This window comes from Mustelus asterias, chromosome 1 (assembly GCF_964213995.1).
Source record: "Mustelus asterias chromosome 1, sMusAst1.hap1.1, whole genome shotgun sequence".
In the NCBI taxonomy this organism is placed as follows: domain Eukaryota; kingdom Metazoa; phylum Chordata; class Chondrichthyes; order Carcharhiniformes; family Triakidae; genus Mustelus; species Mustelus asterias.
The window spans coordinates 146346448-146365894 of record NC_135801.1 but is presented as its reverse complement, the minus strand read 5'-3'; the positions used below and the strand labels follow the sequence as shown (position 1 = coordinate 146365894).

Here is a 19447-nt window from a genome sequence, read left to right as displayed (position 1 = left end):
TTTTGACTCTGAAAATGCCCTCTGAAATGGCCGAGGAAGCCGCTCAACTCAAGGGTAATTAGGGATGGGTAACAAATGCTGGCTCAGTCAGTGATCACAGTAAGAAGTTTAACAACATCAGGTTAAAGTCCAACAGGTTTATTTGGTAGCAAAAGCTACACAAGCTTTCGGAGCTCCAAGCCCCTTCTTCAGGTGAGTGGGAATTCTGTTCACAAACAGGGCATATAAAGACACAGACTCAATTTACATGAAAATGGTCACAATCTCCACATTCCATGAATGAATTTTTAAAAAATCTCACATGGCCCGGTATCAAATGTTCCTACAAACACTCCAGTTAGAGACAGGAGATGTTAAAGTTTCTTTCGTAAATTCATGTAGTTATTCCAAGCCATGACTTTTGAGTTTTGACCTTAATCTATAATTTCCAATTTTAAAAAGTCAAATGCACGATTAATAGATGTTTGTGTGAGCAACATTTTAAAGAGCTTTCACACTGAACAAACAAGTATAATATTGTATGAAGAAACCACGTCCTTGAGATAAGGTACGAGGGAGGAAAGGATTGAGCCGTGATTATTAAACACACACCAAGTTTCCAGCTAACATTCACAAACAAGCAACACAAGTACAATGCATAACAAGGGCATTTGATAGCAAGTCAATTTAGCTCATTTTAACACTAAACTAACTGACAAGACCAGATTTACAATATTGCATACAAAACACTGCATTGTACCTTTAGAACATTCATCACTTTGGAGTAAATTTATCAGATACAATGATAACTAAGCAAAATTGGAAACTACAAATCAGATATTGTGGGACTTTTATAAAGGACTATTTATCTCAGTGCAATTATACAATGCATTCTTTAAAAAAGCTGCTTACAAGTGATAGATACAAAGGTGATGCATCATTTGTTTACATACAGACCTCTGAAGGTGCTGAAGTAAGTTAAGAGACTTATAAAGTATATGGGATCCTTGCCTTTATTAGCATGGGAAGAATATAAAGACAGTAAGAAGTCTCACAACACCAGGTTAAAATCCAACAGGTTTATTTGGTAGCACAAGCCTCTAGCTTTCAGAGCGCTGCCCCTTCATCAGCTAAGTGGGAGTTCTGTTCACTTCCTGTTGCGGAACACTTCAGCGGTCACGAGCATTCGGCTTTGGGTAAGCGTTCTCCAAGGTAGCCTTCACGACACACGACAACGCAGAGTCGCTGAGCAGAGACTGATAGCCAAGTTCCACACACAGGAGGACGGCCTCAACCAGGATCTTGGGTTCATGTCACACTATCTGTAATCCCCACGAGTTGCCCGGGCTTGCAAAAATCTCACTAACTGTCCTGGCTGGAGACGATACACATCTCTTTAACCTGTGCTTCATCCTCCCTCCACTCACATTGTCTGTACCTTTAAGACTTGATTACCTGTAACGACTCGCATTCCAACCATTATTTTGTAAATTGAGTTTGTGTCTTTATATGCCCTGTTTGTGAACAGAACTCCCACTCACCTGATGAAGGGGCAGCGCTCCAAAAGCTATTGGCTTGTGCTACCAAATAAACCTGTTGGGACTTTAACCTGGTGTTGTGAGACTTCCTACTGTGTTTCCCCCAGCCCAACGCTGGCATCTCCACATCAAGAATATAAAGGTCAGTTTATGCTTCGCCTTCATAAAACATCGATTAGCCCTCTGCTCAAGCACCTTACTTCACAAAGCCTGTCTAGGTGTTAAAGAGAGGACCAAAGAGATTTACTGGAATATTTTCAAGGCTGAGCAACTTTAATTACATGGAAAAATCCCCCCATCCCCCACAACTTCTCAAAGCTGGTATTCCAGCCATTCCTCTGGGGTAAGATTTCATGGAGGTCCTTCCATTGGCTTTTTGGCCATGTGACCCTCCATCTGTACAGACCTCATGGGTGAGATTTTATGGCCTTGCTTGCCCGCAACCGTAAAATCCTGCCACAGGTCAACGGACCTTTCCATGTTTCACCCCTCGCCCACTCTGATTCCAGTGGCGGGGGAATTCTGGCCCATGAGTGAGGATGCCTCAGCATCCTTGTTCAGCTTGTTAGCAGATATCCAACTGCTTTCCCTTGAGTTCGAGTTAATTCCTTTGATTGCTTTCTGCCACAAAACACTATCGGGCCCATTGCAGATCTCCTCCATTACCTCCACTCAATCGAGCAAATCTTTTAGCTGCTTTTCCTCCAAGAGCTCCAACCGAAATTGTGTGCTTCTCTAAGCAAACATTCAAAGATAAATTATCCACCCCACAGCCCATTTCCCTGTGACACGCTTAGAAATGTAAAGAAAACTTCAACATCGCTTTTTGATACTGTAAATATGAATGATTTATATTTCTAATGGATGTAACTGCTTTTTTTCCCCTCCAGACTCCCTTAGTTAACACCAAGTTCCCAGCTGTTTATGATCTTACTTTTCTAGATCTGGCCTCTTAAGAAAACCACAGGTTCGCTTTTAACTGTGATTAACTCCAAGCATATTTGAATCAAAATTATTTTATATTATTTTATTTTTGTGTGCGTCACAAGTAGGCTTACATTAACACTGGAATGAAGTTACTGTGAAAATATCCTAGTCGCCACACTCCGGCGCCTGCTCGAGGAAGAATTTGACATTACCAATGCACCGAACCGACATGTCTTTCGGGCTTTGGGAGGAAACCGGAGCGCCCAGAGAAAACCCACAGACACGGGGAGAACGTATAGACTCCGCACAGACAGTGACCCGAGCCGGGAATTGAACCAAGGTCCCTGGCACTGTGAAACAGCTGTGCTTACCACTGTGCCACCATGCTGCCCAGTGTCACCTATTAATGAGAGGGCAGTTAACGTCTCCAAAAACAAAAATATCCTTCCAACTCATCATTTTGATCCGTCTATAGATTACATCTTGTATTTCCCTCCCACAGTTCAGAGATTTCTAGTACAATTATCATAACGTAACAATCTTTTTCTAAAAATTGTTGATCGACACAACATACAAGGGTATGAAACCCAAACAGGAAAATAACATCTAACCCATCGATTCCACCCCTTATAATTTTGCTGTGAGGCAACAGTGCTAACCAGTGCCACCATGCCACCCCTACTTCAAAGTTGCTCATTAGTTTCTCAGTCCGATGCCCTGTTTTTCTACAGTTAAAACTTTAGTTCCGAAATCTAAAAGTTATATTAAAGAACACTGATGTTTGCAGCACCACCATTTTCTCAAGTGCTAATTAGGGATGGACAACAATTGTTGGCTTATCTATATGATATATATATGATATATATTATATATCTCATGGAAAAATCTAATAGACAGATTTGAGATAATTGACAAAGGAACCAGAATCGATGAGTATTTATTAAAAAATATATACATATAAAAAAATAAGTGGGCTCTGGAATGGACTATCTGAAAGAGTGACAGGAGCAGATTCCACAGTGCTTTCAAAACAAAAGTACTTGATATAAGGGAGAAAAATTAACTATGAAAAAAGAGCAGGTAATTGGGAGTTCCATCAAAGAGCCAGCACAGGCATGATGGACTGAATGGTCTCTTTCTGTGCTATATCATTCTAAGATTTTAACACAGATTTTAGTTTAGCAGCCAATGTTTTCCTACATAAATTAAACTATTTTGAGAGCTCGGGGATTAGTAACAAGAGCTAGAAATACGTATAATAGGGGATTTGACAGATAAGGGAGGCTGGCATAACCTTTTGCAGTCCAGACCATGAGTCCCTGATGTTTTGGTGTCTCCCAGGTTCCAAGATAAGCAAAAATTCTGCGAGTGTAGGCAGAGCAATTATTTGTTATGGTTAATGTATGTGGGTGCCAGCGATGTGGATAAACAAAGGTGTGAAATCCTGCAAGATGCAACTAGATTAGGAACCCAAGTTTCAGGGCAAGACTTAAAAGTGTGTTAAAATAAAAGGTGAAAATGCACCTGTTGGGTTGTGCAAAATGTGGGAAATTTAACCAATTTATCCCCAATCAATTGATCGTAATAAATTGGAGGAACACAAATCAATTGATCTTACTGAAAGATTTAAAGGTCACACCATAATAGGAACTTGACTGCAAACTGAAAAATAATGGAAAATAAACATATCAGGATATAAATATATTCGGGAGGCCTAAGAAAGCAGTCAGTGTGGCAAATCTGGTACAAGAGGGAACACATGTTGTAACGCAGGCTTGATAGGGATAGAGTCAACACTGGTTGGGGCTGAAAGATATTAAGGATTGCTCAAATCATTGAAGGATTATACCCACCATACTGTGGAAGAAAATGGAAGAGAAAACCCGCTGTCAGATTAGATAAAGATGAGTAAGAATACCAAAATGATTTGCCTGAAAGATTTTTAATAAACATTTAGCAATTGGGGAAAAGGAATGACGGGGGGGGGGAATTGAATTTTGAAGTTGTGTGCAGGACTTCCTCTTTAATCATTGCATTAGTTGGACTGCAAAGGTGCAAGTATTGCTGTATTTTGGCTATGAATAATGAACTTGGTAACTAAACATGGTGTGGGTAAGCTCCTTAACAACAGATGAATGCAATCTGACTGATGAACAAAGAGAAAAGGAAGAAGTCAGTACAACGACAATTTGTATTTTTATAGTACCTTAAATGTAGTGAGATATAGCACCTCGCAGGACTACAATCAGATGAAATTTGACATCCAACCAAAAGAAGAGACATTAGTACAATAACAAAGTTCTTGAAGGTTCACCAGGATGTTGCCTGGTCTCGAGGGTGTTGGCTATGAGGAGAGATTGAATAAAGTAGGATTGTTTTCACTGGAAAGACGGAGGCTGAGGGGAGACCTGATAGAGGTCTACAAAATTATGAGAGGCAGAGGCAGGGTGGGTGGTCAGATGCTTTTTCCTAGGGTGGAAGTGTTAATTACAAGGAGACACAAGTTCAAGGTGAGGGGGGGAATGTTTAAGGGAGATGTGTGGGGGAAGTAGCAAGTTACGTGCACTTCTTTCAAGTTAGTCAATTAACTGTTTACGTTACAGCCTCCTATGCACTGGGGAGACTAAACTTAGTCTGGGCAACCCTTTTGCAAGACATCTTCGCTAAATCTGCAAGCATGGCCCCAACCTTTTGGTTGCTGTCTTTATAATTCACCATCTTATTCTCATGCTCTCATTTCTGTCCTCAGCCCGTTATGATGTTCCAGTGAAGTCTAACGCAAGCTGGAGGAACAGCATTTCACCTTCTGATTCAAAACTTTGCAGCCGTTTGGACTTAACACCGAGCTCAACTCTTCAGACCGTGAACTCTGCCCTTCATTTAGATTTTTTTGCCAAGTGCTAGTTTGTATCTTGATTTACTTTCCAACTGATCTAACCTTTACAAAGGATAAAGAAAACTACAGCACAGGAACAGGTCCTTCGGCCCTCCAAGCCTGCACTGACCATGCTGCCCGACTGAACTAAAACCCCCTACCCTTCCGGGGACCATATCCCTCTATTCCCATCCTATTCATGTATTTGTCAAGACTCCCCTTAAAAGTCACTACCGTATCCGCTTCCACTACCTCTCCCAACAACGAGTTCCAGGCACCCACTACTCTCGGTGTAAAAAATCTGCTTGTACATCTCCTTTAAACCTTGCCCCCCGCACCTTAAACCTGTGCCCCTAGTAATTGACTCTTGAACTCTGGGAAAAAGCTTCTGACTATCCACTCTGTCCATGCCTCTCGTAATCTTGTAGACTTCTATTAACCTCCGTCGTTCCAATGAGAACAAACCAAGTTTCTCCAACCTCTCCTCATAGCTAATGCCCTCCATACGAGGCACCATCCTGGTAAATCTTTTCTGTACCCTCTCCAAAGCCTCCACTTCCTTCTGGTAGTGTGGCGATCAGAATTGAACACTATATTCCAAGTGCAGCCTAACTAAGGTTCTATAAAGCTGCAACATGACTTGCCAATTTTTAAACTCAATGCCCCAGCCGATGAAGGCAAGCATGCCATATGCCTTTTTGACTACCTTCTCCACCTGCATTGCCATTTTCAGTGACCTGTATACTTGTACACCCAGATCCCTTTGCCTATCAATACTTTTCAGGGTTCTGCCATTTACTGTATATTTCCTATCTATATTAGATCTTCCAAAATGCATTACTTCACATTTGATCGGATTAAACTCCATCTGCCATCTCTCCACCCAAGTCTCCAACTGATCTATATCCTGCTGTATCCTCCGATGGTCCTCATCGCTATCCACAAATCCACCAACCTGTGTGTCATCCACAAACTTACTAATCAAGCCAGTTACATTTTCCTCCAAATCATTTATATATATTTCAAACAGCAAAGGTCCCAGCACTGATCCCTGAGGAACACCACTTGTCACAGCCCTCCATTCAGAAATGCACCCTTCCACTGCTACCCTCTGTCTTCTTTGACCGAGTAAGAAGTCTCACAACACCAGGTTAAAGTCCAACAGGTTTATTTGGTAGGAAAAGCCACTAGCTCCAAGGAGCAGCGCTCCGAAAGCTAGTGGCTTTTGCTACCAAATAAACCTGTTGGACTTTAACCTGGTGTTGTGAGACTTCTTACTCTGTTTACCCCAGTCCAACACCGGAATCTCCACATCACTTCTTTGACCGAGCCAGTTTTGTATCCAGTAACAACTACCATAAACATTCCCACTCATTTTGACTTTTGTGCCATAACATTTGTGGTATTTAATCTCCCCTGCCTCTAACCCATCCCTGGCCCTTCCCCTTTTTCAACATTGAGATCCAAACTCACAATTGTTGTCAGGAAGCTGGGAACGACATCTCTCAGCATGAGGTTCCCATGCATGCTCAGATCAGGAGTGGGCGGTGCATGTGCTAGCCAGCTTTTTTCGTAATTTTTAAAAGTGTGCCTCACACATTTTTGTAAATCACTGAACACAAATTCAATATTTACTTTTGTTCACAAATCATTCCAAATTAAGGAAAACTGCCCTTTGGTACTGTTGAGGGCGAAAAGTCAGTCATTTACCCTTAAAAAGAACCTATTCCACAATGCGAAATGCATGTTCTGCTTATTTACATTTTTCAAGCCTCGAGACTGTGCCCATTTCAGCTATGCTTTCTGTACGCCGAGAGGAGCATGCCCCTCACATAACTTCCCTATGGGAGCTGCAAGTTTTCATTAGCTTGTGTGCAAAGTTGGAGACACCGGAATCTGGAAAGCCCTCTGTTGATCAGTCATGCACGAGTGTTTCCTCTGGCAATGTTTTCTGTGCTGGATTTAGGTGGCTCCTGACAGAATCCCAGGCTGATCCAAAGCGTCAGCTTCCAGTTAAGTCAACAGAGTTACACAACAGTACAAATGTACTGTGCCTGTAACACATACGACTTCAGAGGGAAGCATAAGTACAAAATATGAGCTTACATAGGTCAAAATTCATAGAATTGGTATTATATATTGTACATTGCTGCATCTATTTCTCTTCACTCAGTTAAGAGTAAGTTTTTTAAAAAATAGAATCCTACAGGAGGTCATTCAGCCTATCGAGTCTGCAACAACCACAATCCCACCCAGGACCTATCCCCATAACCCCATGTATTTACCCTGCTAGTCCTCCTGACACTAAGGGGCAATTTAGCATGGCCAATCCACCTAACCTGCACATCTTTGGATTGTGGGAGGAAACCGGAGCACCCGAAGGAAACCCACGCAGACACGGGGAGAATGTGCAAATGCCATACAGACAGTGACCCAAGCGGGGAATTGAACCCGGGTCCCTGACGCTGTGAGGCAGCAGGTACTAACCACAGTGCCGCCCACAGATGGTTCGCTGAAAAGAAAACCTTCCTTGCCTGATCTGTCTTCTGCTTTAAGTCACATCATTACTGTTCTGTAAAAATGTTTACCATCGAGTATTATGGAGGACACTTCAACTTAATCTGCCATGCGTGAGATGGGCAGATTGGGTTGGATGCCTGTCATACACCCTGTCCCATGTTACTCTGTGTAAACTTGCAAAGCGAATGACATCCTTCAAAGATAACCTTGAGCCCTGAAAAGAAAATTGAAAGGGAAAAGAAGAAAGATCTGCAGCCTCAAATCCTCGGTGGACCAAGGCCAGCAAACAGCAAAATGAATATTTTCACTTGAAATGAGTAAGGGGGTGACACCTGCTACCGCAGATGACAAGTCATGTCTGACATCAATCAGACATAGTAAACTCGAACGACGGGAAAAATCTGAAAGTTTGTTGCTTTAATGTCAGTGTCCACTTGTAGCTGTAAACTGATCCTGCTTGCATGTTTACACAGTTCATAATAAAAATGCACCAGCTTTCAATTTCTTCCACCAAATTGTAAAACATGCAAGATCCAAATTCGCATGTGGCAAAAGCCTTGTTAGCAGCTGTCTTTCTACACCACATTTCACTGACAGAGAACACACACAGGCATTAAAGGCCAACATCTATTATTTCAAGCCTGCTTTCTAAACTGGCGACACACAGATTACTCAACTATACACAGAAGTGTCTTGTTTGGAAACATATCACTGCAGCTCCTGCAGACAGACACTCACTTCTAACAAACAAACTACACTTCATTAAAATAAACCAGAACCCACCAAATGAAACTGTTGTGATGTTGCAGTGGGGGGGAGGAAGAGACAGGGGAAGAGAAGGGGAATAACAATCATCTATGCCAGTTTAACAGCTTGAAGAACCACCCCCCCCTCCCCCCCGACCCCAACCACGGTACAACCCAATTCTTGAATGAGGGAAAATGGGATGGTACATACCACTCCCCTCACCCACCTCCATCCTCAAAATAACACCCCACACTGCATAATCCAAGTGACAGACATGGCTTTGAACTGCTTACATACCGTGGAGTGTTCTCTGGTGACTGAATTGACTCTTGCCTGAGCACAGCCACCATTATCTTTTATCAAATTTTCACTCTGCTCTTCAGATCCTCGGGTTAAAAGAATTCGAAAGTGGGGTTGATTCTGATTTTGCTCCTGTCTGATTTTAAACTTACAGCACTGTGCCTGCGGTATTGTTCCCAATGAACCGCTGCAATGCCTTTCGGGATTATTTTCCCCAATTACTGTTCCTGCAGTTTGCTCCCTCCTCTCTGATGCACCAAAACATTCAGTCTTTTCTCTAACTGGAAAGGAGGCAGAAGTGCTCCGTCCCAGCCGTACGTGTGGGTGTCTAGCCACTTTATCCTCCTTTGTTTTGAAACCCATCCACGAATCCTGAACACCTTTGCGCTGTTGCTGGAGCTGGAAGACAAAGCAAGATTTCCCCATGTTCCCTGACATATACGGCTGATGTTGTAAAGACCAGCGCCTAGTCACAGAGGCGTGAGCTTTCTGACGCCCGTTGCGATTGAAAGATGAAAATCGCATTTGATCTATTTCTGCTGTTGGTGAGTGGTGCTGAATTCTTACATCTCCAACTTTTATACCAGAGGCAGACCTGTTTGTTAATTCCTCTTGACCAATAGCACACAGCTTCTGTTCCAAAGGAAAAAGACAACGTATTCTACGATTAGATGAAGTACTTCCGTCAGCATGTTGCGATGCAGCCATACTATAGGGTGGGGGTTCATCTGTGCTTAGAGGCACACTTGGAAGAGAATGGCTTCTAGAAAGTGAGCTATCATTGCTGCCAACTTCCATTCCCATGTCTGGTAATGGCTGCTCTGGAGACTCCAGGACACGGGCATCACCACATCCATTCATAGGGTTGCGCTGTAATGATATCTGCATTGAGGAGCTCCTGGTGGGTCGCGATTCAATACTGTACAACTGCGGAATGAACATGGAGGAGCTGCGATTCAAGGAGGCTTGATCTTGTAGAGGCAGCCCAGCATCGGACACAGGCTCAGTCATGTTCTGAAAAGGATGAGGGCCATTTCTCCTTGGCAAAGTGTGGAATGTCATATAGACGTCATTTTCTCTTTCTCTATCAAGCATCTCCGATTCCGGATCGGTGTGACTCCTATTTGATCCAAAGTAAAGGCGCAGCCGGTGGGCCATGGTTTAACAGTGAGAGCCCAGTCTAAAAAACCAGACGAGGAAAACACACTGCCAAAAGCATATTAAAAAAAAGCAAAGATGTAAGCTCGAGAAAAAACTGTCCCATCTGCCAAACTGTTAGCACTGAAGCTTGATAGCGACAGATAGCAGAAATAGCCCAAGTGACAGGCGGCATTCCAGGCATGATTGGATAAAGGCAATCAGTACTACTACACACTGTGACATGGGGTAGGGTGGTAGCAGTCACGTGATGCAACTCCCCTTCCAATGCACAGCAGAGTATTTTTTTTTGAAGGCAGCAAGTGCCTGAAACAGCGCCTTCACAGCTGCTCCTTTTCCATCAAAAGGAGCAACTCCAGTGGGAAAGCACTTACAGCTGACCAAGGCCGCCCGCCTACACTTAACACAATAAATCTACTTGCAGCAAAGCAGCGTACTCTGCGAGGGGAAAAATAAACGACAAATACAAAAGCCGACATCTTGCTGAACCCTTAAAAAGAAAATCTCACGTACTCGTGAGCAGGTCGTTGGAACCTCTATTTCCAAAACCTAAAACCAAAATAAGTTTAACGATTACACTAAATCTAATTTTACAGCTGCTCGGAAAGCAAGATGCTTTAAACATCGTCACCAAAGAAAAGTCAAGATAAAGCTCAAGAAATATGGTTTTACTTAAACTGCAGGATAACAGCCAATTAAGAGAGGTCTACTGTCAACTATTTATAACCCATATATCTCTTGTAAATTTGGCATAAGGTAGCAAACTACTACAGTATTAATACAAGATAAAAACATGACTATAAAGTACCAGTTTCATGTAACATTTTTGCTGATTTTGAGCACAGACTGATTTTGTCAGATATTTACACAGGAACAATAATTGGCATTAGTGCCTGAATCACCCAAAGGTGTTTACAGAGGAATAAGAGGAGAGAGGGCTGCTGCCAAACTTTGGAAAAGGGTGATTGAAGGCGAGGTCAAAAATACTTAATTAAAAAAAAAGCAGACTGCGAAACTTAACAGTGCAGGAGTTTGGGAATGAGCGGAGGAAACAGAGAGCTTGGTCACCAATTGTAGAGCGATGGAGGGAGCTACATTACAGGCTGGAGTAGGAACACCTGAATGTGCAGGAGAAATTGTGCGGCACAAGCAGGTTGTCGAAGTTTGAGGCGCAAAACTCCACAAGTCATCACGTGTGACATAATCATAGAATCTCTACGGTTAGGAGGCCATTCGACCCATCAAGTCTGCACCGACAAATATCCCACCCCAAGCCCTATAGCCACAACCCCACACATTAGCCCCACTAATCCTTCTAACCTACACATTCCGGGACACTAAGGGGCAATTTAGCATGACCAATCAACCTAAGCTGCACATCTTTGGACACGGAGGGGAAACCGGAGCATCCGGAGGAAACCCACGCAGACAATTTGCAAACTCCACACAGACAGTGACACAAGCCGGGAATCGAACCCAGGTCACTCGAGCTGTGAGGCAGCAGTGCTAAGCACTGTGCCACCATTCTTTTGAGAGGTTAAAAAGGACCATGCACAGTGATGGGTGAAAACCAAACTAAAACTGGATAGAGCTCTTCAGCCACTGGGAGAATGTGATTGAGGATGAACCTTGATCATTGAGCAATGATCTTCCATGTCGCAGTAAGGCACTGACCAAGAATGACCTTCTTAGTGGCTTGAGGCCATCCATGTCCATATTCTTGTGACATTGCTTATGTCACCTCTGTTCTGTCATCTCTGCTGTTAGAGATGGTGGATTGGAAAAGCTGGTGATCGATCCAGCAACTCTTGGTAACATATGGTGTGCGTGATGTGGACAGTTCCATTTGTGGGGTCTCACTCTGCACTAATTTGTTTCTCCTTTTCTTAATTGCAACAATAACTATACTTCAAAAATATATTTCATGAGCTGTGAAACACTCCAAGGCACTCTGTGGTCATGCAGCATGGTGGCACAGTGGTCAACACTGATGCCTCTCAGCACTCAGGACCTGTGTTCGATTCTGGCCTTGGGTGACTGCCCGTGTGGAGTTTGCACGTTCTCCCCATGCCCGTGTGGGTTTCCTCCCACAGTCCAAAGATGCGTTGGCCATGGTAAACGCACAGGCTTATGGGGATAGATGTTCTTTCGGAGAAACAGCGCAGACTCGATGGGCCGAATGGCCTCCGTAGGGATTCTACAGATTCTATGGAAAGGTACAAAACAAACGAAAGCATCTTTCTTTCATATACAAGCATAGATAGGGGGCATCAGTAAGATTTGTTACCAGGTTATCCAATGAAAAATGGGAGAAATTACATTAATCTATATACAAACTTTCCAGAAGCCATCACGAAATAGTCAGGAGTGGTGAGGACTTTGCCGATTTTCTTTCCCTTTTGCAAACTGAACGAATTGTCAAGTTTCAGGGTCAGTGTTGCAAAACAACTGAAGGCTCCTCTTAAAATGATTGCTATCAATATACCAGCCTTGGTGTTGCGAAGGAAATGAATTATAATTTTTAGTCCACTCCCGAAATAGCAGCAACATTCATAAACCCTGATATTAAAATGCACATGCAGTGCATTTCACTGATACATAGAACATAGAACAGTACAGCACTTCGGCCCACGATATTGTGCCGAGCTTTATCTGAAACCAAGATCAAGCTATCCCACTCCCTATCATCCTGGTGTGCTCCATGTGCCTATCCAATGACCGCTTAACTGTTCCTAAAGTGTCTGACTCCACTATCACTGCAGGCAGTCCATTCCACACCCCAACCACTCTCTGCGTAAAGAACCTACCTCTGATATCCTTCCTATATCTCCCACCACGAACCCTATAGTTATGCCCCCTTGTAATAGCTCCATCCACCCGAGGAAATAGTCTTTGAACGTTCGCTCTATCTATCCCCATCATCATTTTATAAACCTCTATTAAGTCTCCCCTCAGCCTCCTCCGCTCCAGAGAGAACAGCCCTAGCTCCCTCAACCTTTCCTCATAAGACCTACCCTCCAAACCAGGCAGCATCCTGGTAAATCTCCTCTGCACTCTTTCCAGCGCTTCCACATCCTTCTTATAGTGAGGTGACCAGAACTGCACACAATATTCCAAATGTGGTCTCACCAAGGTCCTGTCCAGTTGCAGCATAACCCCACGGCTCTTAAACTCCAACCCCCTGTTAATAAAAGCTAACACATTATAGGCCTTCTTCACAACTCTATCCACTTGAGTGGCAACCTTTAGAGATCTGTGGATATGGACCCCAAGATCTCTCTGTTCCTCCGCAGTCTTCAGAACCCTACCTTTGACCCTGTAATCCACATTTAAATTAGTCCTACCAAAATGAATCACCTCACATTTATCAGGGTTAAACTCCATTTGCCATTTTTCAGCCCAGCTTTGCATCCTATCTGTGTCTCTTTGCAGCCTACAACAGCCCTCCACCTCATCCACTACTCCACCAATCTTGGTGTCATCAGCATATTTACTGATCCACCCTTCAGCCCTCTCCTCTAAGTCATTAATAAAAATCACAAAAAGCAGAGGACCAAGCACTGATCCCTGCGGCACTCCGCTAGCAACCTGCCTCCAATCCGAAAATTTTCCATCCACCACCACCCTCTGTCTTCGATCAGATAGCCAGTTACCTATCCAATCGGCCAACTTTCCCTCTGTCCCACACCTCCTCACTTTCATCATACCTCTGATGAATGCTATTGAATTAAAATGCAAAACCTATGGCTATATAAAAGTGACTTGCATGATTCATCACCTGGACCGTTAAAACACATGCCTGGAGAGGGGAGGCAATGGCCTAGTGGTATTGTCGCCAGACTATTAATCCAGAAACTCAGCTAATGTTCTGGAAACCAGAGTTCAAATCCTGCCATGGCAGGTGCTGGAATTTGAATTCAATAAAAAAACATCTGGAATTAAGAATCTATTGATGACCATGAAACCATTGTCGGAAAAACCCATCTGATTCACGAATGTCCTTTAGGGAAGGAAATCGCCATCCTTATCTGGTCCGGCCTACAGGTGACTCCAGAGCTACATCAGGTTGACTCTCAACTGCCCTTGGAACAAGGGCAACTAGAGATGGGTAATAAATGTTGACCAGCCAACGACACCCATGTCCCACAAATGAATAAAAGAAACCAGCATTAATACCAAGATTATTATGATGCAACTGAAAGTAATGAGTCAGCAGTGGTAAAGGAAGAGCGTATTATAACATAGGATTTTAAACTTAATAACTGAAAAAAATGATCCTTTCTCACTGTTGGTCAGCAATCTTACAACCACTGAGAACTTAGATACTTTCAATTTTTGTTTTTGATGACTACAGAATTCCAAAGTAGAACATCTCGTGCATCTCAACATGTTGCAATTGGCAAAAACAAACTTGTTTTGAGACAAACATGAGTATCACCAAACCTCATCGACTCTGTTACACTCGACAAAATGAGCAGCTTCCAAAGCCAACTCGAAAATGAGCAAGAGTCTCTTTGTGAAGATAGCCAATTATTTTAGGATTTTTTTGCCCAAGTGAAGACATGTCTTCGTATCTAGAATTGACCTAAATTTACATGCTAATGTTATGATCAACACATAGGGTGGTAAAATAATATTGTTTAAAAAGTCAAACAATCTGATCTCTGAAGATCATGAAGTAAAGTCAGTATGGGTGGAACTTAGTAATAGCAAGAATCAGAAAGCAATGGTGGGAGTGGTTTATTGGACCCTAACACTAGTTATACTGTTGAACAGAGAATTAAACAAGGCATTATTGGAGCCTGTAACAAAGGAAATTTAATAATTGTGGGGAATTTAATCTTAATACAGACTGGGACAATCAAATTGGCAAGAATTTTTTGTGACAGTTTCTTAGAACAATACATAGTGAATCAACTAGGGCTAAAGTTCTCTTAGATTTAGGACCACATAAAATCAAAAATGACCTTTCATTTACAGGCACCTTAAAGTATTCTGCCTTGCATTTGAAGCACAACATTTTTCGTTTTTATTAATTCATTCATGGGATGCAAGTGTCACAGGCAAGGACAAACTGTGGTTTAGAAAGCAGTGGTGAGCTCCTCCTTGAACTTCTGGAGTCCCTATAGTGGAGGTACTTCCACAGTGCAGTTAGCGATGGAGCCTCAGGTTTCTTTTAAAACAAGTGACAGTGGAGAAGCAGTGATATATTTCCAAATCAGGGTAATACGTGAACAGGAGGAGAATTTACAGGTGGAGATGTTTGGACGCAGCTGCTGTCTTTGTTCTTCGAAGTATTATAGGTTGCAAATTTGGACAATGCTGCCAAAAGGAGGCTTGGTAGCCTACTGCAGTGCGTTTTGTATAGATAGTGTATGCTGCAACGGGTATGTCATTGTGCAACAGTGGTGAAGGAACTGAACGCTTAAAGTGGTAAATCCTTAGTCCATGTGATGTTGAGCTTTGAGTGTTGTTGGAACTGCACACATGGCTTTGGGGAGTCAGGAAACAAGTTACTCACCAAAGAATTCCCAACCTCTGACTGTGGTTTTTTTCATTGGAAATGGAAAATAGAATTATAGAATAGTTACAGGACAGAAGGAGGCTATTCCATCCATCACGTGTCCAGTGGCTCTCAAAGGGTCACTCAGGTAGTCTCAGTCCTCTGCTCTATCCCTGTAGTCCTTCAGTTGCTTATTCAATTCCCATTTAAAAGCCATCATTGAAACTGCCACCACCACATTCTCAAGCAATGCGTTCCAGATCCTAACTACACCACGCTCAAAAAGCATTTTCCTCATATCGCCATTAGTTCTTTAGCCAATCATCTTAAGTCAATGTGCCCTGGTGCTCGACATATAAAAATAGTTTCCCTGTAATCTGTCTGCACATCTCATGCTTCTAAATACCTTCATCTGATCTCTTTTCAAATTCCTCTTTTTCAAGTAGAACAAGAGCTTCTCTCATCTATCATAACTGAAAGTCTCTCATATCTGGAACCATTCTCATACATCTTTTCTACACCTTTCCGAAAGACATCCTAAAGTGCGGTACCCTACACTGCGAACCAATTGAGGCCAAACCCTCAAACATTCATTATAATTCCTTGGTTTTGCATGTATACCTTTAATGTTAAACCCTAGATCCCTTTTAACATTTTAACCAATTGCACAAACTGCCCTGCCACACACAACCTCACAGATCTGCTGGAAAATCTCAGCAGATCTGACAGCATCTGTGGAGAGAGAATAGAGCCAACTTTGCAAGTCTGGATGGCCCTTCATCAGGGCGAGTGGTATTATCGCTAGACTACTAATCCAGAAACGCAGCTAATGTTATAGGGACCCGGGTTTGAATCCCACCATGGCAGATGGTGGAATTTGAATTCACTAAAAATATCTGGAATTAAGAGTCTACTGATGATCATGAAACCATTGCCGATTGTCGGAAAACCCATCTGGTTCACTAATATCCTTTAGGGAAGGAAATCTGCTGCACTTACCTGGTCTGGTCTACGTGCAAGTCCAGAGTCACAGCAATGTGGTTGATTCTCAACTGCCCTCCAAGGGCAACTAGAAATGGGCAATAAAATGCTGACCAGACAACAAGCATCTCCCGCAAATGAATAAAAAAAGCTCCTAGCCTTATTTCCAGGCTCACTTCCTAGAGCACTCGGGGATGAAGATTATTAGGACCTGAAGATTTATCTACCTTCAATCCCATCAATTTCCCCAAAGCCATTTCTCTACTAATGCTGATTTCCTTCAGCTCCTCACTAAAACATGTTTCTCTCAACACTTCTGGTACATCATTCATGTCTTCCTTTGTGAAGACTGAAGCAAAGTACAAATTTAATTCTTCAGCCATTTCTTTATTCCCCGTTATGAATTCTCCTGTTTCTGACTGTAAGGGGCCTGCATTCGTTTTTGTCAATCTTTTTCTTCATGCTCTGTGGAGACTCTCCAAAATAATTGAAATACTATAGTATCCCTACAGCGCAGGAGGCAGCCATTTGACCAATTGTGTCTGCACCAACTCTCCGAAAGAGCATCTTACCCAAGCCCACCCTCCCACCCTATCCCTGTAACCAGAGGAAACCCACACAGACATGGGAAGAACATGCAAACTCCATACAGCTAGGGCCGGAATTGAATGTAGGTCCCTGGCATGGAGGCAGCAGTGCTAAACACTGTGCCTCCATGCTGCCCAAATACTTAAGAATCATAGAGTTGTACAACACAGAAAACATCCTTCAGCCCATCGAGTCTACACTACCAGTAACTACCACTAAAGTCGCATCAATCCCATTTTCCAACACTTGCCCCATATCCTTGAATGTTACGATGTTTCAAGAGCTTATCCAAATATGTTTTATAGGTTGTAAGCTTTCTGGCCTCCACTACCTTATAAGAAGTCTCACAACACCAGGTTAAAGTCCAACTTCAGCAGAAGGAGCAGCGCTCCGAAAGCTTATGGTTTTTGCTACCAAATAAACCTGTTGGACTTTAACCTGGTGTTGTGAGACTTCTTACTGTGTTCACCCCAGTCCAACGCCGACATCTCCACATCATCTCCACTACCTTCCCAGGCAGTGCATTCCAGATTCTCACCACCCTTCCTGAGCGAAAAAATGTTTTCTCAAATCCTCTGAACCTCCTGCCCCTTACCCTCAAACTATGCCCCCTCATGATTAACCCCCTCAACCAAGGGGAACAGTTGCTTCAAATTCACCCTGTCCTAATCCCTCATAATCTATGCACCTCAATCACATCCCCCCCTTAGCCTTCTCTGCTCTAGTGAGAACAATCCAAGCCCATCCATTCTCTCCTCATAGGTCAAATGTTCCATCCCAGGCAACATCCTGGTCAATCTCCTCTGCGCCCTCAACTGGTGCAATCACGTCCTTCCTATAGTGAGGTGACCAGAGCTGTACACAGTACTCCAGCTGTGGCCTAACCAACCGTCTGTACAGCTCCAACATAACCTCCTTGCCCTTGTATTCTATGCCACAACTGATTAAAGAAGACATCTCCTATATTCCTCTAGAGCCTCGAGTAACTTACTACCTTCGTGAAAGCTAGCCTTCTTCAATGAGATAAATTAACTTCATAGAAATTGGTGCTGCGAAAGGAATTATATTGAGTAAATACCTCCTATGGAACAGAGTTTCAGTATGGAAGATGTTACGAGAACTGATTTTGCTTTGGAATTTCTCACAAGGGGAACATGAAAAATTGGGGTGGGGGGCGGTGAGAATGCCAGAACATTTTAAACCACTAAAAGTTTATAAGTCCGCAAATCAAATTCACAAAACATAAACTATTTAATCAAAGGTTTACATGCAAATAAATGTGCTGCATAACAAGGAGAAAATAAAACCTCATTCGTGAAGAGATTTGTACTCTTGCACAAATGAAAGCATTTCATTCAGGCCTAGCATGATGGTCAAGTTGGAAACCCCATGGGAATAAATAATTAAATAAAATCAATCGGCAACATTCAGCAGTGTTTACTTCAAATTGGAATGGAGACGTATCACAGAAATATGATCAACACCTTCAATATATAAATCAGAGAATGAGTAGTAGCTTTTTACACAAAAATACCAAAGATGTTGTCCACTACATTTCACAGAGCATCTCAATCAGAACCCCATCTATAAACTTTTGTTAACTCGTCTCTTAATTACATCTCATTAAAAAGAATGAAGACACACACACAGACACACACACGCACACAAACACACAGTCCTACAGCTATACCTTAGCTATCAGTCTGAGATCATTCGCAACACAAGTTATTTCACGGCCATCAGGATACTTGATCTAATGGTTGTAACTCACACAACAAATAGTCTGGAGATAGCTCTGCACATACCTGTTTACATGGGTGCACAGATTTCTGCCAGTAAAGTTACAGCAGTTGAGTGTACAGGAACCCTTTCCCAAAATATGACAAAAAAAGTTCTCGGGTCAGTGTCATACATAGCACTGTTTGAGTGACACCTTATTCCAAATATAGTACCATGCTTCAAGGCAAAATATCATATCACTTGGGAGCAATGTTGAATCGCAGCCAGAAATTTTAAAGCATATCCTGATCTTGAGAAAAAGTTGACTCATTTGCGGTATTGAGTAATTGACACTACTTCGCAAAAGAAAACCCTGCAAAAAAAAAAGCAGATTTTTGTTCCAGAATCATTGTCGAATGATGATTGAAGAACCAGTCTTGTCAGTCACTTCTTACAAGTACATGAATAGCTATTAGCTAAACACCTGATATTTTCTGTGGGCGTCCAGAAAAGTACTTGGAGCAACATTGCGGATGACCAATATGGTGATACTAAATGGTCAGCTAAAATACAAAACGCATTTTATATCCGTCCCTCATTAAAAAGAAACAA

General features: G+C 42.5%; 1 protein-coding gene across 14 annotated transcripts in view; it reads right to left on the bottom strand.

Moving 5' to 3' along the window:
• The window catches only part of nedd4l (NEDD4 like E3 ubiquitin protein ligase), a 446698-nt gene that overhangs the window by 207632 nt on the left and 219619 nt on the right, over positions 1-19447 (bottom strand). For 4 of the 14 annotated variants that reach the window (XM_078220122.1, XM_078220131.1, XM_078220141.1 and 1 more), the window contains exon 1: positions 8884-10183. The exons of 3 other annotated variants lie outside the window; for them this stretch is intronic. In XM_078220122.1, coding sequence (XP_078076248.1) covers positions 8884-10044 — 1161 coding nt within the window. In that variant the 5' untranslated portion in view covers positions 10045-10183. Of the gene's footprint in view, positions 1-8883; positions 10265-19447 lie in introns of those variants that run through there. 7 more of the 14 variants (XM_078220196.1, XM_078220167.1, XM_078220177.1 and 4 more) reach the window with 4 other exon arrangements.